The sequence below is a fragment of the Mustela nivalis genome (genome assembly GCF_964662115.1).
Source record: "Mustela nivalis genome assembly, chromosome: 1".
Classification (NCBI taxonomy): Eukaryota; Metazoa; Chordata; class Mammalia; order Carnivora; family Mustelidae; genus Mustela; species Mustela nivalis.
The window spans coordinates 119,990,688-120,012,625 of NC_139020.1; the positions used below are offsets into that span (position 1 = coordinate 119,990,688).

Genomic DNA, 21,938 nt, shown 5'->3' on the forward strand with positions numbered 1-21,938 from the left:
CAGTAACCATTTAGTTCCCAATAACAGTGTTTTTTTCTCTACCTTGCCACAGAATGTGCCACCTAATTTCTGGATTTTTGCAGTTTAAGTAGAGAAAAATTGTTTCTTCCTATAGTTTTAGTTCACATTTCTTTTATTGTGAATGAAGTTGAGCATTCTTTAGTATGTTTAAGGTTCTTTTGATTGTATCTGTGAATGCTTCCTTATATTTTCTCTTGTTCTTGATTTGTAGCATGCCTTTTTTATAATATGGCAATGAGTGTGTGGTCATATCTGTCGCATTTTCCCTCCTTTTTTCTTAGCCACAATCTTTTTAATTTTATTTTTGCCATGTGTATCTAATCCAGTCATTTCCATTACATAGGTAAACTCTGAATTCTCTAAGTAATCCTCCACATATCAACCCCTTGACTGTTTCCACTGAATTTTTTTTCTTTTTTTAATTTTTAATTTTAATTTTTTAAATTTAAACTTTATTTTATTTTTTCAGTGTTCCAAGATTCATTGTTTATGCATCACACCCAGTGCTCCATGCAAACGTGCCCTCGTTAACACCCACCACCAGGCTCACCCAACCCCTCCACCCCGCCTCCAAAACCCTCAGTGTGTTTCTCAGAGTCCACAGTCCACTGAATGTTTTTATTGTCAAAGCAGAGCACATGTTTCTTTCAGGCCCACTTAAAATGTACACACATTGCAAGCCAGTTTCTTCATTCATTCAACAACTATTTAAGGAGCTATGAAGTACCAGAACTGTGCAAAGGTTTTTTTTTTGTTGTTGTTGTTGTTTTAATGTTTTATTTATTTATTTGAAGAGAGAGCACAAGTAGGCAGAACGGCAGGCAGAGGGAGAGGCTCCCTGCTGGTCAGGGAGGGTGACACGGGGCTCAATCCCAGGATCCTGGGATCATGACCTGAGTTGAGGGCAGATGCTTAACTGTCTGAGCCACCCAGGCAAATGTTTTGCATAGAATGCAAAAGAAAATTAAGTATCCCATGCCTAATGGCTCTGTGCTATGTGGAAGAGGCACAGAAGGACCACTTTAGATTATGTGTCAGAGGCTGCGGAAACACTGAGGAAAGCACTAGCATAGTGGTTTAAGGGGCAGAAGTCAGGGGTCACATATCACATATTCTTGAAAGCTGAACAGAAAAAAATTAAGTTACAGAACTGAATTGCATCACATTAAGAGCAAGATTTTAACTTTTGGGCACATAATGTCTTTTTTTTTTTTTAATGTTCAGTTAGCCAACATATAGTACATTACTAGTTTTTGATGTAATGTTCAGTGATTTATTAGTTGCATATAACACCCAGCTCTCATCACCACATGTGCCCTCCTTAATACCCATCACCCGGTTATCCCATCCCCCAACCCCTCTCCTTCTGTAACCCTGTTTGTTTCGTGGAGTCCAGAGTCTTTTCTGGTTTGTCTCCCTCTCTGATTTCCTCCCCTTCAGTTTTCCCTCCCTTCCCCTAATCTTATGGTTCTAAGTTAGAACTAAATTTTTGTCATCCTGCTCAACTGTATAAAATGTGGACTTATCTTTGTACCAGCTTTTCTAAAACACTTCTATTTCAGGTGGCTTAATATTAGCTGCTGATTACTCTCAACTTGAACTGAGGATCTTGGCTCATTTATCCCACGATCGTCGCCTCATTCAAGTATTAAACACTGGAGCTGATGTTTTCAGGAGTATTGCAGCTGAGTGGAAGATGATTGAGCCAGAGTCTGTTGGGGATGATCTGAGGCAACAAGCAAAGCAGGTGAACATGTTTAACATATATGAGAATTTTAATGATTAAAAAAAATTTTTAAATGCCTTGGTTATTTGCAATTGAGGAATGATGATTTCTCCATCTGTGGATCTTTCAAACCATATTCAGCTGAGCTTATCTCATGGTATTCATTATACTCTTCTTCATAGAGTCAGTAGAAAGAATCAGATAGACTTTGTCTGAGGCTACCTCACATAAGGAAAGCCATCCACATTAGTGGTAGATATCTTGGTGGTAGTAGTTGTTATTTATGTGTATGTTTGTGTATTTTAAAAAAAATGTCTTTCTCATCTGTAAACATTTTCATCTTTTTATTTTTACAGGTGTTCTCTAAATGTTTATTGAAAAAAATCACTGAACTGTGGATTATAATTAATAACTGATAAGCTTTTTCGTTTTTTGAGGTCATTGGTTAGCTAATCCAGATGTCAAACTTTATACCTTCCTTGGACTTTTCAAGTGGGTCCATCTTAGTTCCTACTCCTGGATGACTGTCATGCACAGAGAAAGTCAAAGGCCACATTTATACCATTTTCTGGCCGCTATTGACACTGATACTTCTTTCACCACTTGGCCTGTGGGAAATCTGATGCCATTTTTGAGAAAATAGGAATGCTGGCTGCGGCAAAAGACCATCACTCCCACCTTTAAGATCCTGCTGTGTTAGTTTTGCATTTATACTTCTAGTTACTCAGAGCTTTAAGTCTTCACTGGCTCATTAGATATGAAACCCTTCCTCTCACCATTGCCTGTTTAGCACCAGCATGTTTCTTCCATTCTTAGAAAACCAGCTTTGCCCTCTCTGTTTAATAATCTCTGGGTTCCTGCATTCAACAAGAATCGAACCCTGGATAAAGAGGTAATGTTCCAGTACTTAACCTTCATAATAAACCCATGAAATAGGTATAATTATTGTTCCCATTTTAAATAGGCATAAAAAGAAGCATCAGAAGTTAGTAATTTGCTTAAGATCATATAGCTATAAGTGGTGGAGTCAGGATGAGCTCAAAATGGCAGAACTTAGACATTCTGACTTTATCACCCAAACACTCATCCATTGATGATATCTGCCTCTTTTTCATAAATTCTTGCATGACTTAATAGTGTTTATGCTCTGCACTATCTACTCCTTGGATCTGGCTGAGATCTCAGCCAGTGCTATGTACTACCCAAGTTTAAAAAAAAAAAAAAAAAAGAAAAGTCACAGTAAAATAAAATGTAGAAACACCTAAAAGGAAAAGATAAAAGGAGGAAAAAAAATCTTTCTCAATGTATTAAAAAAGACAGGGAAAGGACAAAAACTTCTAGTTATTTTATCACATTAAAAGTAGCTTGGGACTCTGATAATCATCTTTTCAAGCTATCTTTTAAAATTATATTTAATGACATTTATATGAACTTGCTTTATGCTAGTTTTCTGATCACTTAAGAGGTAATAATTTAGTAATTAAACAATTCCATGATGCAGGTATTACTATCCTCATGGATGAAGAAATCGAGGTACAAGAATTTAGGTAGCTTCTGCAAGATAATCTTATAAATTATGGAACTAGGATTTAAACCCAGACAATACTTATTATTAAATTTACAATTTCCTACTGACCTATTTTAACTATTCCTATTACTCCCAAAATTTCCTCAGGAATTTGTTTAGCCCAACTGAATTCTGCAGTTGTGGGATATTAGGAGGTGGTGTGGTGGGAAGCATATTTATTTCCAGTGAAGTATTCCCTATTATCCAACCCTGAAGCCTTCTCTTCCTGCTCTGTCCTATGCAAGAGCCAGGAGAAGAATTTTTGTAATGCTTCTCTTTCCTGACTCCTGGGCACTTCTCTAAGCAGAAGTTAATGTGCTATTATAGGAGTAGAAAGCTGCTCTGAAGACTACTGGATACATGACAAAGAGTCAGAACCAAATCTTCCCTTTTAAATCACTAGGATTAGTTTCTTAAAACACACACACATTCATATTTATTCACGTTCTTTTCTTCCTCCCCCAGCCTCAAAGTATTGTTAAAAGGCAAAAAAGAGAAAAGATGTTCACTGGATATCAGGTTCTATGAGTTTAACCTACCCAAAGCATATCTAATCATTTCTTTGACACACTATGAAATAAAAAGCTTACCAAATTTCAATCCTGATCAACTTTTTATATTTGCAGCTTATGTAGTTATGACCTCTAATTTACTTATTGAGTGTGATGACTCCTTTTCAGATTTGCTATGGAATCATTTATGGAATGGGTGCTAAATCTTTGGCAGAGCAGATGGGCATTAAAGAAAATGATGCTGCTTGCTATATTGATTCCTTCAAATCCAGATATACAGGTAAAGAAACATTAAATATTGTTTTCTTCTAGATACTAGTCAATTATCTTTCCATATTAATTGAAAAAATAGTGCTAAAAATTTTCTGTTAACATTTCTATTACTGAGAAGTTTTCACCAGATATTGTTAATTAAATAACAATCCTTATGATTATTTACTAAGATGGTCTTCTTTCATAAAAATAGGAACAAAAATGGGATTTAAAAAAACCCAATTTTTGTATATGCTAGTTTGTCATTGTGAATATGCCATAAAACCTTGAAATTGTGCTATGCTTTAGGTTTAATAGCTTCAATTCGAAGCAATAAACCATTGATTAAATGTACCAGGAACTGTGAAAGAACAAGAGCAGTTTGAGTATTATTGTTTTAAATTATCTTGTCTTTTGGCAATTTATTGAGGTACAATTTACATAACAGTAAAATTTACCCTTTTTAGATGTATATTTGTATAAGTTTTGGCAAATGCACAGAGTCCTATAACCTACACCACAACCTGGATACGGAATCATGACCATATCATCCCAGAAAGTTACTTCAGTCCCCAACTTCATACCCTTTGTAATCAGCCCTGACCTCAGTCCCCAAAGAAAACTTTATTCACATATGACATGATCTTATACATAGAAAATCATTTGAATTCTATGAAACAACTATTAGAGCAAATAACTACATTTAAAAATGTCCCACTGTACAAGGGTTTTTTTTTTTTTTTTTTAAGATTTTATTTATTTATTTGAGAGAGAGCACAAGCAGGGGTTGGGGGAGTGGAAGAGGGAGAGGGAAAAGCAGACTCCCTCCTCAGTGTAGAGCCTGATGCAGGGTTGGATCCCAGGATCCTGAGATCATGACCTGATCCAAAGTCAGCCGCTTAGCCCACTGAGCCACCCAGGTGCCCCATCCCCATATAAAGTTAATTTTTAAAAATCATTTGGATTTTTGTATACTAGTAATTAGTGAATGGAGTAAAAATAAAACCATTATGATAACATCAAAATACATGAAATATGTGGGATAAATTCAACAGTATGTGTAAGACTTTACTGAAAATTCTAAAACAATCCTGAAAGAAATTGAAGATACTTAGATAAATGTGAAGTTTACCATGTTATTAGAAAGTACAATATTATTGTGATGACAATTTTCTAAAAATTTTCCTATAGATTCAATTTAATTCCAGTCAATAGTCCATTAGATTTTTGTGTCGAATTTGACAAATTGATCTTAAATTTAAATGGAAATTTAAAGGACCTGGAATAACTAGGAAAATTTGGGGGGGGGAAATACTATGTTGAGTGCTAACACTCCCTGGGTTCAAAACTTAACATAAAACTACAATAATCAAAGTAGGCGTAAGAGTAGACATAGGAAAAAATGGATCACAATAAATGGTTCAGAAATAGACCTATACGTATATGGTGGATTTATTTTCAACAGTCACCATGGTAACTCAATGGAGCAAATATGGTCATGTCAACAATTGGTTCTAGAACAACTGGAGACAAGTATGGAAAAAAAATGAACTTCAACTATTATACTATATTCCAAAGTTAGCTTCATATGGAGCATAGATTCAAAAGTAAAAGCTAAAATTATAAATCTTCCAGAAGAAAATAGGAGAAGAAAACTTTGTGACATTGAGGTAGGCAAAGATTTCTTTGGTGATAATTACACCAAATTAAACATAAAATACAAACATAGGTAAAAGACACCATTAAGCAAATCTAAGGACAAGCCACAAAAGATATTTACAGTTTCTGTTGTCTAATGAATTTGCATCAAGAATATATAAAACACTCTTATAACCCAATGCTGAGAAGGCAAACAGTCCAATAAAATAAAGGCCAAAAGATGTGAACTGTTAGGGTCTGTGATCAAAGGAATGAGACTGACACAAAGCGAAAATCAAACAAAGCTTTATTTCATGCCAAGCATCGAAAATCCAACTGACTGGTAGAGGCCATCTCTAAGAGAAACGACGATGACCCCAACAAGGCCGCTCCCCAGAAGGCCGTTCCCAGGACGGGGCTGCTTACTGATGAGGCCACTCCCCAGATGAGGCCACTCGAAGAGGCGACAATGACGACCCCCGACAAGGTCACTCCGGACAAGGCCGCTCGCCGGCGAGGCCATTCCCTGGATGGGGCCACTCCCAAGAAGAGGCCACTCTAGACGAGGCCATTCCCAGGATGAGGCCGCTGCTGACGAGGCCGCTCCCTGGACGGGGCCACTCCCCAGAATGATGCCGCTCTGGCGTGGCCACTCACGGCAGCGCCACGACTGGGGTGGCGAGGCCGCTGGGTGGCAAGGCTGCTGGCGGCGAGTCTGTTCGCTGCGGCACCACTGCCTACAACTACGATGACCAGGACGACCACGATGCTCCCGACGACCATGATGACCACGACCTCCGACTCTCCTGAAGACTACCCTAACGGCTATCCCAATGGCTATTCTAGCTATTCTAACTCCTCCTACTACTCCTCAGCCTCACAGACTAATCTTTATATAGGTGGTTGAGCCGGGCCCACACACAGGTGGCCAATGGGATTTCAACTCACCACAGTAAATATATGCGCGCCTCACTGATTGGATGTCTCCATCTGGCCTGGCCTGTCCCGATATCTGGGGTTTGCAACTAAGTTCCTCTGGCTAACCAGGCACTTACATGAACAGACAAAAGAAGATATATGAATGACCACGTCGAACATTATCAATAGTCATCAGGGAAAAGCAAATTAAAACCACAAAGAGATATCATTACAAAAACACTAGAATGGCTAAAATAAAAAACACTGTATTTTTTTTTTTTACATTGCTGGTTGAGTTGTAAAATGGTACAACCACTTTGGAAAATGCTATGACTCTTTTATATAGAGTGAAACAATAATGTGATCCTGCAACTTTACTATTGCATATTTATCCAAGAAAAATGAAAATATATCCAAAGAAAGACTTGTATGTAAATGTTATAGCATTTTTATTCCTAACAACCAAATGTCTATGAACAGGATCATGGATAAACAAATTTTGGCATATCTCCGCTATGGAATACTACTTAGCAAAAGAAAACAAACTCAAATGAGAATGTACAGTATAAGTCAATTTTTATGAATTTTAAGACCATGAAAGACTAAAATATAGTGTTTTAAAGCAGATCAGTGAGAGTTTGAGGCTGATAATGGGGAGCTGACTGTAAAGGTGATAAAAATGTTTCATATCTTGTCGTGTACCTTTGTTAAAATGCATCTAACTATTCACCTAATGTGGGTTACTTCTCCTGTATGTAAACTGTATAACAGGATTGATTTTTTTGTTTTTATGTAAATTCCAGTTAGTTAACATGCAGTATAATATTAGTTTCAGGTGTGCAATACAGTGATTCAACACTTTCATACATCCATCAACTGGTGCTCATCACAGTACACTCCTTAATCCCCTTTCCTTCTCACCCATCCCTCACCCACCTCCCTTCTGGTAACCATCAGTTTGTTCTCTAGAGTTGAGAATCTGTTTCCTGCTTTGCCTCCCCCCACCCTTCCCTTTGTTTGATTTTTTAAAAGTAGTTCTTTCAGCCTCTGAATATTTGAGGGCCTCTGACAATCGTAAGGTAAGAGAATTTGTAGAGATGCATTCTCTTCAATCTCATCATTTTCTTTGCTCTTCTCTCAATAGTAACACAGTAATTCTTAGAAAAAGGTGACAGCCTTATTGCTTTCTAAAATTCTTACGCTGGTGGTTGAATATCACCAACAGCTTCAGTTGGCAGGGTTTTCTCTCCTTCCTTTCACCCACAGTCTCCTCAAATGTCTCTCCTGGGCCAGCCACACATGGAAATCCTCAAATGAGGTGTTTTAGTTAGGAGTTATTAGTGTTTATTATTTAGGATGAGCAGAGTTGTGAAAAAAAGCAAAGACTGCACATATGAATAAAAATAGATCAGTTAGGGTGCCTGGGTGGCTCAGTGGGTTAAGAGTCAGCCTTCAGCTCAGGTCATGATCCCAGGATCCTGGGATCGAGTCCCGCATTGGACTCTCTGCTCAGCAGGGCGCCTGCTTCCCCCCCCCCTCTCTTCCTACTTATTTATTTAATAAATAAATAAAACCTTAAAAACAAAAAAAGATCAGTTAGAGAAGACTTCTCTAACTCAGAGACAGGAATGAGCAGTGAAGACATTGGCTGGCCTGGAACAACACACTCACCCTGAAGATCTATAGGACATAATAATGAGCCTATATTGCAAAGGATGAATGCTGGTATAGGGAATATGAATGTGTTTCAATAGTATACTATACATAGTCTTTTTAAACTTTTAAGAAGTGAATTGTATATATTCCTAATGAAGTATTTATTATTTGTATATTAATTGCAGTAAGATCCTATTTGGATTGTAGCTTAGATGCTAACAAGGAACTGTTAATGTTTTCAGCCTGGAAGTGGTAAGACCAAAGAGTAAAAGATTAACACAATCAAAGAATAGAAGCCTGTGAAAAGTACCATGGAATAGTCTTAAGATCCTAGGTTTTAGCTCTTGTTCTGGAGTTTGGTTTAATGTTTTTTGTTCGTGATAGAGTTAGAGTATGTCATTTTTTTTTTAAGATTTTATTTATTTATTTGACAGACAGAGATCATAAGTAGAGAGGCAGGCAGAGAGAGAAAGAGAGGGAAGCAGAGTCCCTGCTGAGCAGAGAGCCCGATGCAGGACTCGATCCCAGGACCCTGAGATCATGACCTGAGCCGAAGGCAGTGGCTTAGCCCACTGAGCCACCCAGGTGCCCTAAAGTATGTCATTTCTAAAGTCCCTTTAGTATCTAACTTTCTGAGTCTGCAAAAAGGAAATGAAAGTTTATATGCAAGGTTTTGCATATAAACAAAAAGGGAATGAAAAGTTTATATGCAAAAAGGGAATGAAAGTTTACATGTGAAATTTTGATGATGCAATATAATTTGAAGAATCATGGTAGGGTTTTGGCATATTTCACTATATTGAAGCTAGTGAATGAGCTTAAGAATGGACTTGGTTATAATTATTTTTGTTTTTTCTTTGTAGGCATTAATCATTTCATGAAAGAGACAGTGAAGAATTGTAAAAGAAGTGGGTTTGTTCAGACCATTTTGGGAAGGCGTAGATATTTACCAGGAATCAATGACAACAACCCTTATCATAAAGCTCACGTATGTTGAAATGTCTCTGGATTTTTAACTTAGTATTTTAATGACATATACTTTTTCTGTAGACTAAACACAGATGATTTTCCTCTTAGGGATCAATAGCGTATTAATTGGATCTTCTGTTTTACTAAGGATTTTGAAGTGATGGCTCATTCCTGTATTTGCTGAACACAGTCTTTAGGAGACCAATTTAAATATGGGTTCACTTAGTAATACTTCAAATACTTTAAAGATGTTCTTTTTCAGTAAACCAGTTACTTAGTTGTTTTGCTAACAAGTTATAAATTTAATTTTTACATCTGTTAGTTGTTCTTTGTTTCAGTTATCATATCAGTTGTCATACCACACCAAATTGCCAATGTTTTTAGAGATTAGCCAATCATTAAATGTGGTTCATTCATTTTTGGTTCATTCTACTTGTGTATTTGTTTTAAAAGCACTGGCTCGACAGAGGTTATTAGGATATCCAAAATATTGAAGAAGGCTGTTTTTTTAGCACCATTTTAAGTATTTATTGATGGCATGTATTCAAATTATTATTAAAAACTCTGAAATCATTGGGATCCACAAAAGTATTCTATGCATCTGAACATTTAAATTTATTATAGCCCACACCTTCCTGTTTAAACTGCTTGTATTTCATCTTCTCCCATACTTTTGCATGTCAGTGACCACTACACATTGGATGTATTGAAAATTCCCAGCCCCATACTGCTGAACTTCTGTCTGGAGCTGAAAACCTTCAGAGCACTAATGCTCTTAGGGACCATGGAGGAATAGTTGGCTTTTTGTTATTTCTTCACTCTGTAGTCTCCCATATAAGTAGGTATCAAATATTTATCAGGCTTTTACCATATCTCTAAATCAGTTGTCACTTAAGGGTAGATAATTTTCTATTGGTCAAATGGAGCCAGCTAGTGGAAGGCTTTTAATGGCAGGCTGAAAAATTTAGACTTAATCTAAGAGGAGTTATGTTTCTTGGGATTTACATTATGAAAAATGGTAGATAGAGTCATATATGTAAATGAACCCGGTAGGTTTTTTAAAATTAATATTTTTGCACCTAAAGTTGTGAGAATAAGCCTTTTCTTTTCTTTTTTTTTTCATTTTATTTCTTTTCAGTGTTCCAAAATTCATTGTTTATGTACCACACCCAGTGCTCCATGCAATATGTGCCCTCCATAATACCGACCACCAGGCTCACCCATCCCCCCACCTACCTGCCCTCCAAAACCCTCAGCTTGTTTCTGAGTCCAGTCTCTCATGGTTTGTCTCCCCCCTCCGATTTCCCCCACCTCACTTCTCCTATCTAACTCCCAATATCCTCAGTGTTATTCTTTATGCTCCACAAGTAAGTGAAACCATATACTTGACTCTCTCTGCTTGATTTATTTCACTCAGCATAATCTCTTCCAGTCCCGTCCATGTCGTTATAAAAGTTGGGTATTCATCATTTCTGATGGAGGCATAATAATCCACTGTAGGCATGGACCATATCTTCTTTATCCATTTGTCCGTTGAACGGCATCTTGGTTCTTTCCACAATTTGGCTACTGTGGCCATTGCTGCTATGAACATTGGGGTAACAGGTGGCCCTCTTTTCACTACATCTATATCTTTGGGGTAAATACCCAGTAGTGCAATTTCAGGGTCATAGGGAAGCTCTATTTTTCATTTCTTAAGGAATCTCCACACTGTTTTCCAAAGTGGCTGCACCAACTTGCATTCCCACCAACAGTGTAAGAGGGTTCCCCTTTTTCCACATCCTCTCCAACACTTGTTTCTTGTCTTGTTAATTTTGGCCATTCTAACTGGTGTAAGGTGGTATCTCAATGTGGTTTTGATTTGAATCTCCCTGATTGCTAATCATGATGAACATTTTTTCATGTGCCTGTTAGCCATTTGTATGTCTTCTTTGGAAAACTGTCTGCTCATGTCTTCTACCCATTTTTTTAAAAAGATTTTTATTTATTTGATAGACAGAGAGAGATCACAAGTAGGCAGAGAGAGGGAGGCAGGCTCCCCGCTGAGCAGAGAGCCCAATGTGGGGCTCGATCCCAGGACCCTGAGATCATGACCTGAGCCGAAGGCAGAGGCGAAAACCACTGAGCCACCCAGGCGCCCCCTTCTACCCATTTTTTGACATGGTTTTCTGTTTTGTGTGTGTTGAGTTTGAGGAGTTCTTTATAGATCTTGGGTATCAGCCCTTTGTCTGCAGTGTCATTTGCAAATATCTTCTCCCATTCTGTGGGTTACCTCTTTGTTTTGTTGACTGTTTCCTTTGCTGTGCAGAAGATTTTCATCTTGACGAAGTCCCACAAATTCATTTTCTCTTTTGTTTCCTTTGCCTTTGGAGACATATCTTGAAAGAAGTTGCTGTGGCCAATGTCGAAGATGTTACTGCCTATGTTCTCCTCTAGGATTCTGACAGATTGCTGCCTCACGTTGAGGTCTTTTTATCCATTTTGAGTTTATCTTTGTGTATGGCATAAGAAAACGGTCGAGTTTCATTCTTCTACATATAGCTGTCCAATTTTCCCAGCACCATTTATTGAAGACACTGTATTTCTTCCAATGTATGTTTTTTCCTTCTTTGTTGAAGATTATTTGACCATAGAATTGAGGGTCTATATCTGGGCTCTCTGAGAGTAGACCTTTTCATGCCAAACCTTAGGAGTCAAAGTTTTAACTGATTCATTATGTTGTCACTAAAAAAAAAAGAAAGAAAAAAAAAAAAGAAAATTCAAACCCTCTGAATTATGAATAAACATAATCAGAGGTAAATTTTGGTTTTGGTTTTGTTTTACTTTTTTTTTTAAATCATTAATCAAATTTAATATAGATAATATTTGACTTACCACTGTCAACTTTCCAGGAAAAAAATAGAAAACATATGTAGATAAATGAATAAATACTTTCTTTGGGAAATAATTATGTAAGAGAATTTAACAATGACTTAGTATATATATATTTTTCTTTTTAACATAGGGGGTTTTACTTTTTGTTTAAACCCTTATTATATTGAAAAATACACATCGGGAAAATACAGGAAACAAATGTAAATTTCAGTATATTAACACAGAGCTACACCTGTGTAGCAATACTCAAGTCACATAGAAGTCCCTTGATGGCTCCCAATCACTACCCACAGCTCTCCCAGGAATAATTGCTATCATTATTTCTAAGCCTATAGTTTTATGTATTTTTGATCTCTTTCTATATCATGTGTATATATTCTTACATCTAGTTTCTTTCACTCAAAATTGCAGAGGTAAGTCATTCATGTTTCATTTGGAGTAACTGTTTTATTATAGTGTAATAAATTAATTCTATTATGTGAATATATCACAGTTTATCTATTTTTCTATTGGTGGGCATTTAGGTTCCCAGTTTAGATTTTTATTATTATTATTATTATTATTTATTTTATTTTTTAAAATTTTATTTTATTTTTTCAGTGTTCCAGATTCATTGTTTATACACCACACCTAGTGCTCCATGCAATATGTGCCCTCCTTAATACCCACCTCCAGGTTCACCCATCCCCTCCCCCCTCTCTTCCAAAACCCTTGGTTTGTTTCTCAGAGTTAATCTTGCTGGTTTGAAAATTCTTGTCCAAGGTCCTTGGTGCACATATGTTTCCATTTATGTTTGGTAAAGACCAAGTCATAGAATTTTAGTAGGTAAAGCCAAATGGTTTTAGTAGGTAAAGCCAAATGGTTTCTTATGGTGGTTGTAGCAGTCGTCCTCTTATCAGAAGTATGTGCAAGTTCTCATTGCTCTGCATCCTTGCCAACAGTTGCTATTAAGATGATACAATTTTAGCTATTCTGGTGGGTTTAAAGTAGTATCTTGTTAGTTTTACTTTGCATTTCCTTGAATACTAATGAGGTAAAGCAACTTAACAAATCTGTATTAGCCAATAGGTTATTTTTTCTTTGGAAAGTACTTTTTAAAGTTTTCTTGTTCATCTTTTGTTGTTGAGTTTTCTTTTTTCTTTTTCCTTTTTATATATTTTTTTAAGATTTTATTTATTTGAGAGAGAGAGAGAACACACAGCGAGGGTGGGAGGAGAGCTGAGGGAGAGGGAGAAGCAGACTCCCAGGACCCCAAGATCATGACCTGAGCTGAAGGCAGATACTTAACCCATTTGAGCCACCCAGGCTCCCTGTCTTTTTCTTATATATAGGAGCTCATTATTGATTACATTTTTGGAAAATATTCTCTCCCACGCTGTGTTTGGCCTTTGCATTCTTATGAGTAACTTTATAGGAGGAGAGGGAGTTAATTGGGTTTATTTTTAAAATTTTTATGGAGAAATAACATGTGCAGTAAAGGGTACAAATCCTTAAGCATAAAGCTGGAAGTCTTAATGTGTATACCCATAAAAACACCATCCCAATCATGATACAGAACTTTTCCAGCACCCAGAAGGCTTCTTTATGTTCCCTCGAAATCAATACTATCCACTCCCCACCCCAGCACACACATGAAACTATAGAGTAGTTTTGTATGAACCTGAATTTTATTTAAGTACAATTGTACTGTATATACTCTTGGGTCTTACTTTTTTCACTCAAATATAGGTCTGTGAGATTCATTAGTGTCATATGTAACTCTAGTTCATGTCTTTATTTAACTGACATTGTGGGACCATACCAACAATTTATTTATCTGTTTGAATGATGGCAGAAATTTTCACTATTTCCAGGTTTTAGCTATCATTAATAAACCCGCTATGAACATTCTTACATGTGTCTTTTGGTAAACATATGCGCCCAACTTCATTACCTTTAGAGTGGAATTGGTGAGTCACAGAATAAGCACATTTATACCTGTAGTATATATTGCCTAACAGTTTTAGAGAGTGGTTATCCCAGTTAACATTGCCATCAGCTCTGTTTATCTACATTCTTGCCGTTGCGTGCTGTCATTGGTCTTTTAGCCATTCTGGTAACTGTGTAATGGTGCCTCACTCCTTATTTATTTATTTATTTGTTTATTTATTAATTATTGTGTTATGTTAGTCACCCTACAGTATATCGTTAGTTTTTGATGTAGTGTTCCCAGATTCATTGTTTACGTATAACACCCAGTGCTCCATGCAATATGTGCCCTTCTTAATATCCATCACCAGGTTCACCCATTTCCCTACCCACCCTCCACTCTGAAACCCTTAGTTTGTTTCTCAGAGTCCACAGTCTATCATGGTTCATCTCCCCCTCCAATCTTTGCCTTTCTCTAATGACTAGTGATGTTGAGCTCCTTTTTCGTTTATTGTCCATTTGGATATCTTCTTTTGTGGTGGGTCTATTTAAGTCCTTTTTTTTTTTTTTTTTGTATTGTCTGTTTTTTAACTGATTTATGACAGTCCTTTATATATTCCAGATATGAACCATTTGCTTCCGTGGATTTATCCATCTTTTGTATTATTGTAGTATTTTCCTTGATCTGTTTTAACAAAGTTTTCTCTACCCCAATTTCAAGAAAATATTCACTAGGAGCTTTTGGTTTTGCCATAGACATTTATACCTATAATCAACCAGGAACTGGTTTTTATGTATTTTGAGAGACTGAGGGTTACCGTCTTTCTCCTTCCCACTCAAGGATATACAGTTGTCCCTAACTATTTATTGAAAAGACTGAGCTTTCCCCCTACTACTTTATTGTATCACTTTTGCCACAAATTAATTTTCAAATATGAATGTATCTGTTTTTAGACACATTATTTTTGTCTGTTGTATTTGTTCATTCTTTAGACAGTGCCACATTGCCTTCGTGATACAGCTTTGCAAGATGTCTTGATATATGACAAAATAAGTCTTCTTACCTCGTTCTTTTGTTTGGTTTTCAAGAGCATTTGCCTATTCTTGGTTCTTTGCATTTCCATATACATTGTAGAAGCAGCATGTGAATTTCTATACAAACACAAAATCCTGCTGGGATTTTTTTTGAGATTGCCTTGAATTCATAGATCAAAATGGGATTAAGGGACATCTATATGTTTGTGAAATAGTTTTGAACTACTAAGTACATTTTAAGTGATGATATATATGTTTGTGAAGTAATTTTGAAACTACTAAGTACATTTTATGTGTAATGCAGTTTTTGATTACGGAATGTTGAAGATTTCTAAACTGAAGCAATCTGGCCTTCTTCTATTTAGATTGTTTTCATGTGGACGATAGCCCAGAATCTAGAGCCCTAGATCATTCTAGTTGTTAGGGTGCAGCTTAATAGTTGATGTCCTGGGTTACATCTTAGTCCAGGTTACAGATGTGAGCACTGATCTGTGGATACTAAAAGCAGGTATGAAACCATGTAGGTGTATCTGATGGAGCCCTCGTTATTTATTTTCATAGGCTGAGCGTCAGGCTATCAACACAACAATCCAAGGTTCGGCAGCTGATATTGTTAAAATAGCCACAGTTAACATTCAGAAGAAGTTAGAGACCTTCCGCTCAACCTTCAAGTCCCATGGTCATCGGGAGAGTATGCTCCAAAGTGATAGAACAGGTTTGTTCATAAATGAGAACCCTGCTATAATGTAGTGAGATTAATTGTATCAGAAAAGAAAAAGGGAAGCATTTTACTCATTATTTTTCAGCAGTTTTCAAATGTTTTGGTCTCATGATGTCTTTATATTCTCAGAATTACTAAGGGTCCCAAAGAACTTTTCTTTATGTAGTTTACATATACTAATATTTACCATATTAGAAATTTAAACAGGAAATTCAAAAACATATATTAACATTTGAAAATAATAATAAACTCACAATATGTCAACATATTTCTAGAAGAGACATACATATACATTGCAGAGAATACCATAGTCACACAGATATAAAGATGTTCATTTACATACAAAAATACATAGATATAAAGACTTGCCCATCACATGAGGATTATTAATTTTATTGTCTTACCTCCTTCTGTAATATCTAAGGCTACTCATTCAACATTTTTTTGTATGGCAATCAGTGTGCACACACACACCACACTTATACCACATATAACACATTCTCTCTCTTTATAGGGAGAATAAGTGGTCAAACTAATTTGAGTGATAATACTATACTGTGTGCTTAAGGGGATTTGGAAATAGAAGTTATCAACCTCTTTTAAGTTTAAAATCGAAGGAAAGAAAGGGAAGGTGTGATCTGTGACTGAAATATTTACAGAACTGTTCGCAGCAGAGTGATACAGGGCCAGAATGAGGATATGGACAATAACAGCTTTTGGAGTGGGTGGAAGGCAATGTGGATATGTCCCTGAGGATCACTTCCTGGGCTTGTGCTGGGTTAAAGGTAGTGGTAGGTCACCTGAGCCCGAGGAAGCAGCCCACACAGGAAGCAGGAGAATCATAGCATTTGGGATCAGAAGCCAAAGCACAACAGGAAATCCAGAGGATGAAGGTGTGGTGACTGGAAAGCAGAAAAGCATCCTGATAACCAACGATGTGAGCTAAGTGGGTCCTGGTGGGGCAGAGAAGATTTTAGTCAGCTGGCAAACAGATCGATGCACAGCATTTGCGGCCCTGGGATGGAAGCAGCTTGCCACAGCCTCATCTGTATTTGCTCTCTTACCCTGTAAGAACTACCTGTGAATAAATCTGGGCTGCAGATTATGATAGCTGAAGAACCCTCTCTGAGGGAAGCACCAGATATAAGGAAGTTCGTATTTGTGCTGCTTGGAACGATCAGTGGGAAATTTGGGTGGCAGAGAGGAAGCACTGCTCTGAGATATGGGGAAATGATTAAGGACAGTTACTCAAAGTAACCTTATCTTAGTGATTAGTGAGGCATAATCTGTATCAGTAGGCCCAGCTTGTTAGGAGATGTAACTAAGTCTGATACAGTGGAGTTAGTTATAGGCTCTTTTGAGAATATGCTGAAAGATCAGTCCACAGAAATATGTACAGATACAGACTAACACATAACTTGAAGTAGTCTCTGAAGTCCTCATTTGGACCCTGGGTTTATAATTACTTATTTGTTGCATGTGGTCCATTTGGTAAAACCCCAGTTCTACCACAGTGACACTTCTGGCCATAAGAAGATATCAGGGAGTGTCCTTATAAACCACCTAAAGACAATACCAGCTCACTTTCCTGGGGCAGAGGTCAGGCCCCACACTACTCTGGTGCTATTATTTAGAGAAGTTGGTAGTAAAGGTGCCATGGAAAGTGGAGATGTTGGTTGTTTATAGGAAGTAAGTTAGACGACGTCTTTTGGAGAAGAGTTCTTCAAACTCCATTTACTGACTTCTTTGTTATGTTCCTCCTTTCTGGGAGGAAGCTGGTAGAGTTTTGAGTTTACCTGATAGGTGGAAAGTCAGCAAGTGGATACTTTCCTAATAGTTCTAAATCTTATCTATTTTAATCACTTAATTAAAATTCTCCAGAGTTTCCCAAAATCCCTAAAAACAAACAAACAAACAAAACCTATTCTATAGCACAGTAACATGCTGATCAGTTTTCCTACTTTTTTCATGGGATAGGATTGTTACCAAAGAGAAAACTGCAAGGGATGTTCTCCCCAATCAGAGGAGGCTTCTTCGTCCTTCAACTCCATGATGAGCTCTTATATGAAGTGGCAGAAGAGGATGTTGTTCAGGTATTTTTGCAGGGTTTGTGTCCATTTCATAGAAGACTAAGATGCTGAAGGTCAAGTTAAGGTGCATGAGGTTTCTGGAACCCTTCCCTGGAACCCCAGGATGGCTACATAAATGTTGAGTCCATAAGGGTAGAGAAAGAGCTAAGAGTGCTCTGTTTCATACTCATTTTTAAAGAAACTTTTGATGCAAGGCTGTTTCTGTTTGGGAGAAGTTATATGAGAATCTTGCCCTTTCCTGAGGGTTTAAAAACAGTGAAACTGGCAGAGCTCCTGCTCATTAGTGTAGACCAGTTTGGAATGTCTATTTCTTTTTGGATTTTGAGTTTTAAGAACCATGAGGTGAAGAGCTGCAGTCTGGCTTATCACCTCAGTGGTGGGTTGGGAAACATTCTTTGATTGGGAAGAGAGTTTGCTAACCTCTTTTTTTTTTTTCCTCCTTTTTTTTTTTTTTTTTTGCAGGTAGCTCAGATTGTCAAGAATGAAATGGAAAGTGCCGTAGAACTTTCTGTGAAACTGAAAGTGAAAGTGAAAATAGGTGCGAGCTGGGGAGAGCTGAAGGACTTTGATGTGTAATTGTATAGATGATGAAGTCCTTGTTGGGAAGCCTGGTGTAGGTACAACCACGTGGAAGAGAGATTACCCTTTTACGTATTTCAGGAAGACCAACTCTCAAGTCTTGATGGATGTGGAATAGTGATGTTAGTGAGAGTTTCAAAATGTATGTCAGACTTTATTCTCTGTAATGTGAAGAAACCTTTTTTGAGGCAAAATACCAAGTTTAATGATCATATTCCCTCTCAAAGAGGGACTGAAATCGCCTTTTCCAGCTCTTTGTGGCTCTAAACGGGTTCAGAACGCATGATTGAAATATGCACTTAGCACTTTGGGTCTCGTCTGTGTGAAGCATGAAGACAGTGGAACTGCTGTCTCAGGGGCATTTCTAGCCCTGTGCATCACACTTGTGATGCAGACCCCAGCAGGAACCATAGGCAGATAGAGATTTAGTTTCTCATAGACTACCACAGTTAGGCATTGTGTGTGATTTTTTTTGTCCAATATTAAGACTGCCAGAATCGTCTTTGTAAGCAGCATTGGCTAATAAATTCTGAAGTCTGTAAAGTGGTAGGCTTGGTATGGATGTCATCCAGGAATGGATTTTCATGAAATGGTGTTTCTTCTCCTTTTCCCTCCTCAATTCATACAATGAATGTATTTGCAATACTTAGATATTATAAAATAAGCTACACCTCTTCAAGAGGTATCCTGTTCTGTAAGATCAGAAGTTTATACTGCAGTTTAATACAATAATGTCAGAGAAGGAAGACACCTCCATATCCATCTCTTAGTGCCTCTTTCTGTGTTTGTGGTGTGGTGAGAATATCCATGCTAAAGAGATGATATTTTATAATTCCCTCAAAGGTGTATTACTGAATTTCTTGCTGTTGAAATAAAATGAATTTATGAGAAATGTATATCAGTATTTCAGTTTTTTAAATTGTGTTTCATTTAAGAGTGTCCAAAAGCTGAGTTCCTAATTATTTATTCTAGGGTTTGCATTGTTAAGTAGGTTCAGCAATGTCTGTGCACATAGGAAATGTTTCTTATTTCATAATCAGTTATCAGAAAAGTTCTTTTATGTTTATTAACCAGAAATTTAAAAAAAACAATTGCTTTATAAACAAAGTATAATACACTATTAGTACTTGCATATTAGTGCACAAAATACTCAGACATGTTTTTTGGGGGGTGAGAGGGAGTAAGCAGAAGATGGCAAAGATAAGAGGGAAGTTATATCATTATTTCTTGAGGTTTTTTTTTCCATATTTACCTATACCATGTTTCTCAGAGAGAAAAGCTGTAGTGCAGTCAGTATTGAGATCCAGCACAAGAGAAGGCTCTTCTCTTCTTCTCTAAACATGAGTGCAGACATATAAGTCATTTCCACCTGATCTTCTGCAGCAGTGGCTCTGGATTTGTAGTCCTATGCATCTTCTCATCATTTTGACTTATCAGCTGGACTTAAACAGGCAGCCCTTGCTATGCATGATTAAGTTATATGCAAATTCCAGTTACTATGGTTTACTTAAATAAGACTAGTGCCCCTAATCACAGAATGCAAATTTCAGTTCTCATGGTATATTATCTGAGTAACTGCAGCAAGTTCACACTTCATTGGTAGCTCTTCAGTCCCAAATCATGATGTAAATAACAGATGAGCACTGTGGTAAGCAGAATAATTCCCCCCCCATCCCCATCCTAATCCCCCAGATCTGCAACCATGCTATATTACATGTTAAAAGGGACATTGCTGAGGTGATTAAGGTGGAGATCTTGAGATGGGGAAATTATCTAGGTGGTTCCAATATAAACACATTGGTCCTCATAAGGGGAAGGCAGATGGTCTGAATCAGAGGAGGATGGTGAAGATGTTAGATTGAGATTCAAAGAAGTTGCACTGCTGACTTTAAAGATGGAGGAAGGGTCCATCAGCCAAGGAATGCAGGCAGTCTCTGGAAGCCAGAAAAGGCAATGGAATAGATGTGTATTCTCCCCCTACAACCTCCAGAAGTGATGCAGCCCTGCCAATGCCTTGTCTTCAGCCTAATAAGTTTATATCGGACTTCTGACCTCCCAAACTATAAGATAATAATCAGTGTTGTTTGTTTTTCAGTTTTATTGAGATATAAACACACAGCACTGTACAAGTTTAAGGTGTATACCATAATGACTTGACATATATATTGTGAAATGATTATCAAAGTAAGTTAACATCCATCACCTCATTTGGATACCAAAAAAAAAAAAAAAAAGAATAGTTTTTCCCTTGTGATGAGAACATTTAGGATTTACTCTCTTGGAAAATTTCAAATATACAATCTAGTAGTGTTAGCTATAGTCATCATGTTGTACATCATATCCCCAGTGTCTATTTCTCTTGTAACTGGAGGTCTGTACCTTTTGAACCATCTTTTCTAACTCTCCTCTTCTCCTACACTTGACCTCTGGTAACCACATATCTAATCTCTTTTTCTATGAGTTTGTTTGTTTTTTTAAAGATTCCACGTATAAGTGAGATCATACAATATTTGTCATTCTCCATATGATTTATTTCACTCAGCATTATTCCCTCAAGGGCCATCCATATTGTCTCAAATGGCAGAATTTCCTTTTTTTTAATGGCTAAATATTCCATTGAATATATAGTCCACAATTTCTTTATATATTCATCCACCAATGGACCTATAGAGTATTTACATATCTTGGTTATTGAAAGTGATGTTAACAGAGGGGCACAGATACCTCTTTCATAAGTGTTCCTGTTTCCTTCAGGTAAATATTCAGGAGTAGAATTACTAGATCACATGGTAGTCCTATTCTTAATTTTTTCAGAAACCTTCGTACTGGTTTCCACAGTGACTGCACCCAGTTTGCTTTCCCACTAACAGCACACAAGGCTCCTCCTTTCTCCACATTCTAGCCAACACTAATTTTTTGTCTTTTTTATGATAGCCTTTCTAATGGGTGTGAGGTTTTGATTTATATTTCCCTGATGATTATTGACGTTGTGCACATTTTCTTGTACCTGTTGGCCATTTGTGAATCTTCTTTGGAAAAATGTCAATGAAGACCTTTGACCCATTTTTTTATTTGATTAATTAGGGGGTTTTGTGGTAGCTTTTTTTGTTTTTGTTTTTTGGGGTTTTTTTGGTTGTTTTTTTTTTTTTTTTGCTAATGAGTTGTATGAGTTTTGATATGTATTAGATATTGGCTCCTTTTCAGATTTGCAGTATTTTTCTTCATTCTACTGGTTATATTTTCATTTTATTGATTCTTTTGATGTGCAGAAGCTTTTTAGTTTGATGTCAACTCACTTGTTTTTTATTTTGTCACTTTAGGTGTCATATCAAAAATTCATTGCTAGAACCTATGTCAGGAGCTTTTTTAAATGATTTTTTTAAAGGAGTTTCATGGTTTCAGGTCTTAAATTTAAGTCTTTCATTTCAAATTAAATTTTGTGAATGGTGTAAGATAGAGGTTTAGTTTTGTT

At 36.9% G+C, this 21,938-nt stretch overlaps 1 protein-coding gene across 3 annotated transcripts in view; it reads left to right on the forward strand.

The window, feature by feature from the left end:
- LOC309869542 (DNA polymerase theta-like) overlaps window positions 1–19,362 on the forward strand; it is a 130,888-nt gene extending 111,526 nt beyond the window's left edge. For 2 of the 3 annotated variants that reach the window (XM_082740922.1, XM_082740923.1), the window contains 6 exons: window positions 1,584–1,768; window positions 3,995–4,106; window positions 9,154–9,278; window positions 15,638–15,791; window positions 17,775–17,890; window positions 18,350–19,362. In XM_082740922.1, the coding sequence (XP_082597048.1) occupies window positions 1,584–1,768; window positions 3,995–4,106; window positions 9,154–9,278; window positions 15,638–15,791; window positions 17,775–17,890; window positions 18,350–18,463 (806 nt within the window). In that variant the 3' untranslated portion in view covers window positions 18,464–19,362. Of the gene's footprint in view, window positions 1–1,583; window positions 1,769–2,103; window positions 2,640–3,994; window positions 4,107–9,153; window positions 9,279–15,637; window positions 15,792–17,774; window positions 17,891–18,349 lie in introns of all 3 variants that reach the window. The other variant, XR_014314247.1, reaches the window with a different exon arrangement.
- The last annotated feature ends 2,576 nt before the right edge of the window (window positions 19,363–21,938 follow it).